This window comes from Panthera tigris, chromosome X, assembly GCF_018350195.1.
Source record: "Panthera tigris isolate Pti1 chromosome X, P.tigris_Pti1_mat1.1, whole genome shotgun sequence".
NCBI classification, from domain to species: domain Eukaryota; kingdom Metazoa; phylum Chordata; class Mammalia; order Carnivora; family Felidae; genus Panthera; species Panthera tigris.
This window is the reverse complement of record NC_056677.1, coordinates 126,003,916-126,017,916: the sequence shown is the minus strand read 5'-3', so window position 1 is coordinate 126,017,916 and position 14,001 is coordinate 126,003,916. Positions and strand designations below refer to the sequence as shown.

At 47.3% G+C, this 14,001-nt stretch overlaps 1 protein-coding gene across 1 annotated transcript; it reads left to right on the top strand.

Moving 5' to 3' along the window:
• The first annotated feature begins 1,111 nt into the window (after window positions 1-1,111).
• Window positions 1,112-13,851, top strand: TEX28 (testis expressed 28). Its single transcript, XM_042973988.1, is given in 6 exon segments — window positions 1,112-1,147; window positions 1,747-2,195; window positions 2,197-2,478; window positions 12,931-13,066; window positions 13,490-13,517; window positions 13,649-13,851. Coding segments are annotated over 6 exon segments (1,134 nt in total).
• The last annotated feature ends 150 nt before the right edge of the window (window positions 13,852-14,001 follow it).

Sequence of the window (14,001 nt, the reverse complement as noted above, 5' to 3'; positions counted from 1 at the left end):
AGCCGATGGGCAGAGGGTTATTTCTAGCAGTTGGCTATTGGGAACATTCGTGAACCTGTTTCCCAAGGCCATACCAGTGAATGCAATTGCTGGGCCATTTGGTATACATGTCTTCAGCTTTACAGTTTAGCACTGCTTTTCCAAAGCGCCCGTACCAGTTTCTGTCCTGCGGCTCCATTTTCACCGAGGAGCCCACCTCAGATCCTCTGTCTCCCTCTCTCTCTGCTCCCTCTCCCACTCGCTCTCTCTCTCAAAAATAAATAAACATTTAAAAAAGCTTTTTAAAAAGTAGAAACAGAACAGAGACTTTACCTGTTCTTTTTTAAAAGTTTTTTTAAAGTTAACTTGTATTTTTTATATAATTTTTTTAAATCAAAAAAATTTTTAATGTTTATTTAATTTTGAGAGAGAGAGAGAGAGAGAGAGAGAGAGTGCAAGCGGGGAAGGTGCACAGAGAGAAGACACAGAGGCTGAAGCAGGCTCTGGGCTCTGAGATAGCAGGACAGAGCCAAGTGCGGGGCTTGAACTCATGAACTGCGAGATCATGACCCGAGCCAGAGTCAGATACTCAACCAACTGAGCCACCAAGCTGCCCCTAAATTTAAAAAAATATTTATTTATTTTTCAGAGAAAGGGAGAAAGAGCACGAGCGGGGGAGGGACAGAGAGACACAGGGACAGAGGATCTGAAATGTGCTCCATGATGACAGCAGAGAGCCCAATGCAGGGTTCAAACTCACAAGTGAGATCATGACCTGAGCCAAAGTTGGACGCTTACCCAACTGAGCCACCCAGGCGCCCCAAGATTTGATTTTGAAGTAATCTCTATGCCCAACGTGGGGCTCAAAGGCATAACCCCGAGATCAAGAGTCACACCCTCCGCTGACTGAGCCAGCCAGGCACCCCTCCACCTGTCGTGACCTCACCTGCCTCTCCTAGCTCATCACCATCCACTCTGCCCTGGTCCACTGTCTCCCAGCTATGCTGCTATGGCCATCTTTGTTTGAAAGATGAGAAAACTGACTCTCTGAGTGGTTTATTAACTTGCCCATATGAGAGGTGCATTCATTTGCATTACAGTAGTTTTTTTCACCCCTGACTGTCCGCTCTCTATGAGCAAGGAATGTGTCTGGCTTCTGTACCACATGGTAGGTGCTCAGGAAGTGTGTGTTGAATGAATGATCGAATGAAGGAATGAACTCGTCGGGATGCGGATCTCCTTGCCTCCCTCTTCGATCTGCTGGCGGTAGCAATATAATAAAACATATGGGTTGATGGGAATGAGCTCATTACGTACTTTATAAGATGAGATCTATACCAATACAGTTGGTATTTGTGGGGAGAGAAGAAGTCCAAGAACAGACAAGACAGGTGTGGAGGGGGGGATTCTAGCCACCTGAGGGTTCTAGCGAGGTCCATTCATACAGCAAAAAGTCAGGTGCTCAGTCAGAGGAGTGTGCGACTCTTGATCTCAGAGTTGAGTTTAAGCCCCATATTGGGTGTAGAGAGGACTTAAAAAAAAAAAAAAAAACAACAACTAGGTGCTGAAAAGAAAGGGAGAGGGGCCCGGAAGTTGAACTTGACCTCTCCAGTCTGTGTTGGGCCCGTCTTGAGTGCACAAATGTTGCATATGTAAGTACCTGTGCCTGCAGCTGAGTATTGTTACAGAGTGAGACGACAGTAGGTCCACTTGTACCGTTTGCAGCTCACAGAAGTACCTGTTAACCATTCCTTGTTTCCGACGCAGGCAGAATATACCAAGAGCCCAAGTGCGGCCATTCTCTCCGACGTTTCCTCATGCGGGTCCCTTTCATCCAGCGAGGACGGCCCCCCCAGGGGCCATTCCTGTCTGTCAGATGGGGAGCTGGCCTGGAACTTACAGGATAGTGTCAAGCACCGCGTCCTTTACCTCTCAGAGCAGCAGAGACTGGAGAAGGCCAGTCGGGACGAGAACACGGTGGGCTACCTCAAGCTGGTGTCCAAAGCCAACCGGCACCACGCCCCCCACATCCGGCAGGCCTTCGAGAAGGTGAACCAGCGCGCCTCTGCCACCATTGCCCAGATCGAGCGAAGGCTCTGCCGTTGCCACCGGCAGCTGCAGGGGCTGGAGGGGGGCTGGAGGCCCCAGGGCTTAGCGCCCAAGGCCAAAAGCAGCCTGCGCCACTGCAGGCGGCCCAGCGAGAAGGCCCCGTCTTCAGTCTCCCAGGCCAGGTGGGGAAGACTGCCTGTCCACCGACCTGTCTGATATCGTCAGACACTTGCCCCTGGCGAGCCACTTCCCAGCTTCGTGGCCGGGGAAGTCCTGGGGGACAAAGCGTGTGGCCCAGCAGCGAAACCTGCCGTTGCGACAGATGAAGGAGGACCTAAGAGAAGTTAGGGAGCTCCACCTCAGCCTCCAGGTGTCCTATCGGAGCCTAAACGAGAGCCGTCTGATGGGCCTGCAGGTGTCGCTGGCGTCCCTCCAGGAACAGAAATGCAGGTGAAGTGGCCCATCCGCTGCAGCCTGGGCTGTGGGGTCGCCCCGCCCCCCCGCCCCGCCTCCGGGGCTATCGCTGGGAGAGTGGAGGCAAGCAAGGACATGGGTTTGGAGGGTTGCGGGGAGGGGGAGGTGGAGAGGAGCTGGTCAGTGTTTCTCGGGCCCCTGGGCCCCGTGGTGGAGAGGGCTCGTCCCCTGCCTGCTGTTGTGCGCCCACCGGGGCCCTCTCCTGGCAAAATGGGGCTCCAGCTCAGGGTCTCGCCAGCTGATCCCAGAAGCTGTAGGCTCTGCCTGTGGTGGTGGGAGATACTTGCGGTGGCGGTGAGCCTAGCGGGCGCCCGTCATGGGTCACGGAGGGGTCCTGCACATCCCCATCTGTGAGCATAATGTGTGAAACAGGATGCCCTACCTGCCACGATCCCTTCACCTGTGCTCATGGCTGAGCTGGGGCTATTTCTTCTGAAAATGATTGCCTTCTGGGGAATGCTTTCTCCCCGCTGTGTGGCGGGTCGAACTTATTTTCATCTAAGATGAGACCAGGGCTCACAAATAAGGGGGGAAAGGCAAACACAGTCTCTCGAGGACCCGCACTATTCCTATTTGGACCTTTCTTAGGGTCCTAGCGGCCCTCAGGGGTGCCACATTCTCTCCCCTGGTCCCCGCAGTCTGTTGCATCTGGTTTTTGCATTAGCTCTAATTCTTCCAAAGCCTGGCCAGAGAGGGAGGTATTACATGGATGACCCAAGATTCCCAGCAAAGTGAGAACTCTGCCATCCCTTCTTAGCACCTGTGTGTCTGTGGGGAAAGAGGCACTTGGGGATCAGTCCTCTTCTGCTTTCACAGGGAAGCGTTACCTGCATTTACACTGCTTGACAAGTCTGTGGGGGACGCCTCAAAACTACTGCAGGGCAGCAAAGTGTCAAATAAGAGCGCCGATCAGAATTATGAGTTTCTTTTGGGTGTGATGTTTGGAGGACAGGGCAACCAAACCTAACTCTTGGGACTCTTAATGGCAACCCCTTTGTCAAAATACCATTTCCAAGATTGGATTTATATACAGCGAGACTAGAGCCCAGTGGCAGTGACACATATCCCCATAAGTTTCCATACCTCCAGGCCAACAGGACTGTTGTGCTCCCATAAGCTCTTAACCCCTTAGCAAATCAGGATGTGCCTGCAGCGCGGTGGGGCAGGGTGACCTCCCTCCCTTGGGTTCCCTGTGAATTCTACATGCTTGCACTTCTGAAACAGCCACCCCCACCACCGTTGGACTGTGATAGGAGTGTGCTGTAAGCTTTTGTTGTGTTCAGCCACCGAGATTTTCCACTTGTTGCCCACGGCAGTTAGCCTATCTTGATAAATATACATTAGAAGCAACAAAGCAGGTCTGTAGGACTCCGATTTGCCAGGAGACATGGAGAATGGGCGGGAGATGACTATATAATAACAGTGACAGCAGGGAGCAAATAGCATTGTCACCTGTGGTGTTCAGCGACCCACTTTACGGATGGGGAAATGGAGTCTCAGAGAGGCACAAGCCTGAGAGCATGTCAACATGTCCTGGCCACGTAGCTTCCTAATCTAGGGTGAAGGGGACACAGGAATTCATTGAATTTTTTAAAACCTATGTCTCCTTCCAATCTTTTAAAAAACCTTTATGTGAGCTAGATGTAGACATGACCTATGTGTTGAAGTCAGTAAAGTGTCACCTGGTGTTCATACCTGTACGGTCACCACCCAAGCCCCTGTGATTGTCACGTCTCCTCTGGCGTGTCACAAACTGAGATTTCAAACCGAAAAGTCCTATGACACTTCTCACAGGTAAATGTTTCCTTTCAAGAGGTCTTTCTTCCTTCCTTCCTTAACCACTTTTAAAATGTTTTATTTATTTTTGAGAGAGAGTGCAAGTGGAGGAGAGGCACAGAAGCAGGGGGTACAGAAGAGTCAAAGCGGGCTCTGTGCTGACAGCAGCGAGCCTGGTGCAGGGCTTGAACTCACGAACCGCAAGATCATCACCTGAGCTGAAGTCAGATGCTCATTGACCGAGCCACCCAGGTGCCCCTTTTCTATTTTTGAATTGAGATGAAATTCACAAAACAAAATGATCCATCTTAAAATGTGCAATCCAGTGGCATTTAGTACGTTCGCAGTGTTGTGCAACCACCACCTATATTTGGTTCCAGAACATTTCCATCACTCCAGAGGAACACCCCACCACTCCCCATTCCCCTAACCCTAACCCCTGGTAACCACCAGTGTGCTTTCTGTCTCTCTGCGTTTGTCTCTTCTGGATACTTCATGTAAATGGAATCATACGGTATATAGTCCTTTATGTCTGTCTTCTTTCACCCAGTGTAATATTCTGAGATTCATCCAAGCTGTGCATAGGAATAGATCACTCTTTCTTGCTCAGCAGTATTCTACTGTATGGATGCACCACAGTTAGTTTACCCGTTCACCTGCTGCTGGTTGGGGCTGTTATGAATAAAGCTGCTATGGACATTCTTGTACGTCAGCTTCTGGTGGCTGCCGGGACCTTAGCTTGTGGCCACATCACTCCAACCTTCAAGGCCAGTATCTTCACATCTCTCTCTGCTCTGTTTTCATATGGCCCTCTTCTCTGTGTGTAAAAGCTCCCTCTGCTTCCCTCCTATAAGGACGCATGTGGTTGCACATTTGCTCAGGAGGACCTACTCGGTCCCTGCTGCATTACCCCACCCTACCTGCAGGGCTTGATCCCTCCTACATTTGTTTCTTCATCTCAGACTTCTTCAAGTTGCAGGCCACTAGTTTCTAGCTCAGTTTGCCAAAAGCCAGTGCTCAGGTATGATCAAGAATAAACTCATCTTAAGGGCGCCTGGGTGGCTCAGTCGCTTAAGTGTCCGATTCTTGATTTCGGCTCAGGTCATGATCTCACGGTCATGAGATCAAGCGCCTGTCAGGCCCTGCACTGGGTGTGGAGCCTGCTTGGGATTCTCTCTCTTCCTCTCTGTCTGCCCCTCACCTGCGCACACTTTCTCTCTCTCTCTCAAAATAAAATAAACTTAAAAAAAGGATATACTTTTCTTCAACAACAATGATGTTTAAGACAATTTGTATTACAAAGGGTGGCCTTCACAGCTCTGGAAGATTTGGGGGGCATTTTGGTTGGCTGGTCGTCACGTTGTCTTTGTAAGAGCATTTTCTAGAGCGGTCCATTTGCTGGACTAAATGCTCCAGTCAAAAGATATGGGGTATTAGAATGGATTAAAAAAAAAAAAAAAAAGACCCATCTGTATGCTGCTTACAAGAGACTCATTTTAGACCTAAAAACACCTCTAGATTTAAAGTGAGGGGATTGAGAACCATCTATCATGCTAATGGACGTCAAAAGAAAGCCAGGGTAGCCATACTTATATCAGACAAATAGATTTTAATTTTTTAATGTTTATTTATTCTTAGAGAGAGAGAGAGACAGAGCATGAGCAGGGGAGGGGCAGAGAGAGAGAGAGGGAGACACAGAATCTAAACCAGGCTCCAGGCTCTGAGCTGTCAACACGGAGCCCGACGCAGGGCTCAGGCTCACGGGCTGTGAGATCATGACCTGAGCCAAAGTCGGTCACTCAACCAACTGAGCCACCCAGGTGCCCCCAGACAATAGATTTTTTAAACTGAAGACTGTAACAAGAGATGAAGAAGGGCACTATATCATAATTAAGGGGGCTATCCAAGAAGATCTAACAACTGTAAATATTTATGCCCCCAACTTGAAACACCCAAATATATAAATCAATTAATAACAAACATAAAGAAACTCATTGATAATAATACAAGAATACTAGGGGACTTTAACACCCCACTTACAACAATGGACAGATCATCTAAGCAGAAAATCAACAAAGAAACAATGGCTTTGAAAGACACACTGGACCCAATGGACTTAACAGATATATTCAGAACATTTCATCCTAAAGCAGCAGAATATACATTCTTCTTGAGTGCACATGGAACATTCTCCAGAATAGATCACATACTGGGGCACAAATCAGCCCTCAATGAGTACAAAAAGATCAAGATCAAGAGTACAAAAAGATCAAGATACCATGCATATTTGCAGACCACATGCTATGAAACTTGAAGTCAACCACAAGAAAAAAATTTGGACAGACCGCAAATACATGGAGGTTAAAGAACATACTAAGGAATGAGTGGGTTAACCAGGAAATTCAAGAAGATGTAAAAAAAAAAAAATACATGTAAGCAAATGAAAATGAAAACACGACAGTCCAAACCCTTTGGGATACAGCAAAGGTGGTCATAAGAGAGAAGTATATAGCAATACCGGCCTATCTCAAGAAGCAAGAAAAGTCTCAAACACACAAACTAACCTTACACTTAAAGGAGCTAGAAAAGGAATAGTAAATAAAGCTTCAAGCCAGCAGAAGAGGGGACGTGATAAAGATTAAAGGAGAGATAAGCAATATACAAACAAACAACATTAGATCAGATCAATGAAACTAAGAGCTGGTTCTTTGAAAGAATTAATAAAATTGAAAAACACCTAGCCAGACTTTTCAAAGAGAAAAGAGAAAGTACCCAAATAAAATCAAGAATGAAAGAGGAGAGATCACAGCCAACACCACAGAAATACAGACAATTATAAGACAATATTATGAAAAATTATATGCCAACAAACTGGACAATCTGAAAGAAATGGATAAGTTCCTAGAAATATAGAAACTACCAAACTGAAACAGGAAGAAATAGAAAATTTGAACAGACCCATAACCAGCAAAGAAATTGAATCAGTAATCAAAAAATCTCCCAACACAGCTCAGGTCATGATCTCACAGTCCGTGAGTTCGAGCCCCACGTTGGGCTCTGTGCTGACAGCTCAGAGCCTGGAGCCTGCTTCCGATTCTGTGTCTCCCTCTCTCTCTGACCCTCCCCTGTTCATGCTCTGTCTCTCTCTGTCTCAAAAATAAATAAACATTAAAAAAAAAATCTCCCAACAAAAGTCCAGGGCCAGAAGCCTTCTCAGGAGAATTCTACCAGACATTTATTTATTTTTTATTAAAAAAATTTTTTTTAATGTTTATTGATTTTTGAGAGAGACAGACAGACAGAGCATGAGCAGGAGAGGGGCAGAGAGAGAGGGAGACACAGAATCTGAAGTAGGCTCCAGCCTCTGAGCCATCAGCACAGAGCCTGATGCAGGGCTCGAACTCAATGAACTGTTGGATCATGACCTGAGCTGAAACCAAGAGCCGAAACCAGGAGTCAGATGCTTAACCAACTGAGTCAGCCAGGTGCCCCCCCCCCCCAGGCATTTAAAGAAGAGTTAATACCTATTCTTCTCAAACTGTTCCAAAAAACAGAAATGGAAGGAAAACTTGCAAACTTCTTCTATAAGGCCAGCATTACCTTGATTCAAAATCCACGCCAATATCCCTCATGGACACAGATGAAAAAATTCTCAACAAGATACTAGCAAATCAAATCCAACCGTACATTAAAATAATTATTCACCGCGATCAAGTGGGATTTATTCCTGGGCTGCAGGGGTGTTCAATATTTGCAAATCAATCAATGTTATGCACCATGTTAATAAAGGATAAGAATCCTATGATCCTCTCTATAGATGCAGAGAAAGCATTTGACAAAATACAGCATTCATTCTTGATAAAAACCCTCAACAAAGGAAGGATAGAGGGAACACACCTCAACATCATAAAGACTATATATGAAAGACCCACAGCTAATATCAACCTCAATGAGGAAAACCTGAGAGCTTTTCCTCTACGTTCAGGAACACGACAGGGATATCCACTCTCACCCCTGATATTTAACATAGTACTGGAAGTCCTAGCCTCAGCACTCAGACAACAAAAAGAAATCAAAGTCATCCAGATTGGCAAAGGAGCAAACTTTCACTATTTGCAGATGACATGATACTCTATGTAGGAAACCCGAAAGACTCCACCAAAAAATTACTGGAACTAATACACAAGTCAAGAACATAAAAGTCAATGTACAGAAACCAGATGCATTTTTATACACCAATAATGAAGCAGCAGAAAAGGAAATCCAGGAACTGATCCCATTTACAATTGCACCAAATCCCATAGGATCCTGGGAATAAACCTCCCCAAAGGGGTGAAAGATCTGTACTCCAAAACTACAGAACACTTATGAAACAAAGTGCAGAGCACATAATGAAATGGACAAACAGTCCTGGCTCATGGATTAGAAGAACAAATATTGTTAAAATGTCCATATTACCCAAAGCAATGTACACGTTTGATGCAATCCCTATCAAAATACCACCAGCATTTTGCACAGAGCTAGAACAAACAATCCTAAAACTTGTATGGAACCAGAAAAGACTCTGAATAGCCAAAGCAATCCTGAAAAAGAAAACCAAAGCTGGAGGCATCACAATCCTGGACTTCAAGATGTATTACAAAGCTGTAATCACCAAGGCAGTATGGTATTGGCACAGAAACAGACACATAGATCAGTGGAATAGAATAGAAACCCCAGAAATAGACCCACAACTATATGGTCAACTAATGTTTGACAAAGCAGGAAAGAATATCCAATGGAAAAAGGACAGTCTCTTCAACAACTGGTCTTGGGAAAACTGGAGAGCAACATGCAGAAGAAAAACTGGACCACTTTCTTACATCACACACAAAAATAAATTCAAAATGGACGAAAGACCTAAATGTGTGATGGGAAACCATCAAAATCCTACAGGAGAACACAGGCAGCAACCTCTTTGGCCTCAGCTGTAGCAACTTCTTACTAGACACATCTCTGGAGGCAAGAGAAAGAAAAGCAAAAATGAACTATTGGGACCTCATCAAGATAAAAAGCTTCTGCACAATGAAGGAAACAATCAACAAAACTAAGACAACCAACAGAATGGGAGAAGATATTTGCAAATGACATATCTGATAAAGGGTTATTATCTAAAATCTATAAAGAACTTCTAAAACCCAACATCCCCCAAATAAATAATCCAGTTAAGAAATGGGCAGAAGACATGAACAGACATTTTTGCGAAGAAGACATCCGGATGGCTAACAGACGCATGAAGAGATGCTCAACATCACTCATCATCAGGGAAATACAAATCAAAACCATGATGAGGGGTGCCTGGGTGGCTCAGCCGGCTAAGCATCTGGCTTTGGTCAAGTCACGATCTCCCTGTTTGTGAGTTTGAGCCCCACATTGGGCTCTCTGCTGTCAGTGTGGAGCCTGCTTCAGATCCTCTGTCTCCACTCATTCTCATTCTCTGTCTCTGTCTCTCTTTCAAAATAAATAAAGTAATTAAAAAAAAAAACCATGATGAGATACCACCTCACACCTGTCAGGATGGCTAAAATTAACAACTCGGGAAGCAACAGACATTGGTGAAGATGTGGAGAAAAGGGAACCCTCGTGCACTGTTGGTGGGAATGCAAACTGGTGCAGTCACTCTGGGAAACAGTATGGAGGTTCCTCAGAAAGTTAAAAATAGAACTACTCTAGGACACAGCAAATGCACTATTAGGCATTTACACAAAGGACACGAAAATACCGATTCAGAGGAGCATGTGCACCCCAATGTTTGTAGCAGTGCTATCAACAATAGCCAAAGTATGGAAAGAGCCCAAATGTCCATCAACTGATGGATGGATAAAGAAGATGTGGTCTATATGCACATACATGTATATACACACATATATATATGTAATGGAATGTTACTCAGCCATAAAAAAGAATGAAGTCTTGTCATTTGCAGTGCTGTGGATGGAGCTATAGAGTATTATGCTAAGCAAAATAAGTCAGAGAAAAACAAATACCATATGATTTCATTCATATGTGGAATTTAAGAAATAAAACAGTTGAACATAAGGGAAGGGCGGGGGAAGAGAGAGGAAACAAACCATAGGAGACCCTTAAATACAGAGAACAAACTGAGGGTTGATGGAGAGAGGTGGGGGTGGGCTAGATGAGTGATGGAGATTAAGGAGGGCACTTGTGATGAGCACTGGGTGTTATATGTAAGTGATAAATCACTAAATTCTACACCCGAAACTAATTTTACCATACATGTCAACTAACTAGAATTTAAATAGAAGTTGAGATAAAAAAAAAATAGAGTGGTTCATTTGCCTCTGCAACTGTAGGAGTGGGGTGGAGAGGATCCTTGACTAAGGGAGGAACAGGGAAGGGAGTCAGCTCTGTCGTAGCCAGGATGCTGTTGCCAGAGGGCAAAGAGCCTGGGGGCCAGAGACAAGGGGAGACTAATAGAATATCCTTGTGAATTAATATTTTCTTCTTGAATACTCTATTCAAGAATTCATTTAAGAATATGTTTGTAAATTCTTATAAATATATTAGTGGCAGATCTATTCCTTGACTTCATATCTATGAAGAGTATATTCATGAGGGGCGCCTGGGTGGCTCAGTTAAGCGTCTGACTTCGGCTCAGGTCATGATCTCAAGGTTTGTGAGTTCGAGCCCCACATCGGGCTCTGTGCTAACCGCTCGGAGCCTGGAGCCTGCTTCGGATTCTGTGTCTCCCTCTCTCTCTGCTCCTCCCCCCGCTCATGCTCTGTCTCTCTCTACTTCAAAAATAAACAAATATATATATATATATGTATATATATATATATATTCATTAATATATACTTGAACATAGTTAATATCTTGAACATTCTTGTGTCTGAATCCTTCATGTAAATAGAAAGACAGTCATGGGAAATGTCCTTTCAAGTGGACACTCTACTGCCTCCCCCTCTCTGTGGGCATTGTCAGTCTGCTCTCTTCTCTACAGGGAGCAGGGCAGAGATCAAGGGAATGTTCCTTGAAATGCTGTTATGGACCAGCTCTTGATGAATTGGCTTTCAGCAAATGCCTGGGGGACATCTCCATGGGGGTGTCAGTCAAGTCCTTGAAGCGAGACCAAACCGACCCCCTTGCCTCATATTCCCTGTCTGCGCGACAGCACCATTGCTTAGGCTCTTGTGCATGCCAGAGCCACGTGAACTGATCGGCCGCATCCTCCATTGCCCTGTTTTCCACAGGGTAGCAGGCCCCAGCAATCCTGTGTCTCCAGTGCCTTTCTGCTTCTCCAGCATCACCATCCCCGACTCACGGGACAAGCATTCCGTGGCTCGTCCCCAAGTGACGGTGCTAAAAGCCACATGGCCTCTGTCCTCTGGGCCATCCTTCCTGGTGCCCAAATGAAGAGCCTCAAAGTTTCTTTAAATTATGGAATATTCCAAACCCAGGGAAAATGTAGAGGATAACACGGTCAACACTGTATACCCACCCTCAGCTTTCTCAAATCTTAATTAACATTTACCAAATTTGCCTCAAATGTTATTTTGTTAAGAAGTAAAACTTCAATGCTTATTTTTGAGAGAGAGATAGAGAGACAGAGTGCGAGCAGGGGAGGGGCAGAGAGAGAGGGAGACCCAGAATCGGAAGCAGGCTCCAGGCTCTGAGCTGTCAGTGCAGAGCCCGACACGGGGCTCAAACCCGTAAACCACGAGATCATGACCTGAGCCGAAGTCGGATGCCTAACCAACTGAGCCACCCAGGCACCCCAAGAAAGAAAACTTTAGAAGGTTCACTTGAAGCTCTCACCTTATCCCTTCCCAACCCCTCCCCTTCCACCCGTCTCGCTATCCTCATTGGGCCCTTATCTTTTTCATACGTATTTTTATACTTTTACAACTTCCACACATAGCCATAAACAACTGGTTAGTGATATTTTGTTTGTGTTTTTTAAGAGGTCTACTGAGATATAAGTTACGTGCCGTAAAATGCACCATCGTGACTATACGTTTCAATGACCGTTCGTAGATTTACTAAGGTGTACGACCACTGCCACAATTCAATTTTTTGTTTTTGTTTTAATAACAGCTTTATTGAGATCTAATTCACATCCCCATAAAATTCACCCATTTACGATCAGTGGTTTTCAGTGTATTCACAGACTTGCGCAACCGTCACCGCTGTCTCATTCCGGAACGTTGTCATCACTCCAAAAAGAAACCCCATCCCATTGGCAGTCACTCCCCATTCTCTCCCCACCCTCAGCTGCCAGGAACCACTCATCTGTTTCTGTCTCTACAGGCTTTTATGGAATGATTACTGCTTGCCAAACACCGATGCTGGGAATTTATATGGGATTTAATAGCAGGCATGGATAACTCAGATTTTCCTTTCTACGACTTCTAGTCTGTGGCTAGTTTTGTGAAGCCATTGTGAAACAGGATCTGTACATGAAAGGTGTATGAATACCAGCATGTGTGTGACTGGTGCGCGTTTCTGGTGTTCTGAGGCAGACCTGGGGGAGGAGAGAGGAGGAAGGTGGGATCTGAACCCAAGTCTAGTCTTGACGTGGGACTGCTCCTTGCCAGCACAACCCCTGGGCAGAGTGCTCAGGGAGTAGTCCCCTTGTCTTTTGCTCCCAAGACAAGCGTCGGTGGAAGAACAGGTGAATGAGCACGTCCAGGGGTACCCGGATGACATGTGCCGCCTCGAACAGAATCTGGCCCGCGCTGAAGAGAAAATGGCCTATCTGTCCTACGAGGGAGCCAAGGAAATATGGGTGAGCAACTCGCGGGGGAGCTTTTAAAGAAAGGGCCCGTGAGAAGGACAGGGATGAGAGAGGCAAACGATGAGCAGAGCCACCCGGATGGCCTGCGATCTGAGGCAAGGGGCCGGTCCTCAGGCAGCCCCCCCCCCCCCCCCCCGCTGACGGCTCAGTTGCGCTTCACCCATCTGCCACAGAGCTGGAAACATCTAGTGACCGTGTCCCTGCCGCACCCCCGCCCCTGCCCCGAGCCGGCTCATGTGGGAACCGGGGCCTCGCAGCTTTCGCCCGCGGGGGCGCCTCGGCGGAGGGGGGCGCCTTCTGCCGGCGCAGGGAGCTCTCTCTGGGCGCCCCTGCTTCTGACCCTGGGTTAGCAAGCACGGGGGAGGGCTTTCCCTCACCTGTGACGGTCGGGCCCACTCTCTTCCGCGCTCCCAGACCCCACTCCTGTCCGTGGCCGGCTCTCGTGCCGCCGGGTTCTCGGTCCCGGGCCACACTGGATGACGGAGCGTGGCCGAGTCAGCTAGGCCCTTCGCTGTCACCGGGCACGCACACACCCTCCCGGGACGGCGCTCGCACCGGCCACCGTCCTCCCAGCCTTCATCTGCACCGTGTGCGCCTGCCCCCCGCCGCCGCTGAGCTCCGGCCCGCACACCTGCGCCGCCCTCGTGCTGATCGGGCTCGGGTCCCCGGCCTGGCAGAAGCGGCGCGCCGTGTCCGCCACCGACCGGCAGGCGCGGGTCCCCTCCAGATGGAGGTGGCGTTCCGAGGAGCCCGAGCCTCTAGCAGGTGGGCCTTAGAGGGCCTGGGCTACCTACCTCAGGCCGCCCTCCGGGTGTTGAGGGCGTCCAGCCAGCCCTCCCTAGACAGCCACCCTCACCTCCCTTTCCGGCTCCATCGCCACCAGCCCGCCTCACGTTTCCGTTTCGTGATCCTCCCGTACCGTCTGC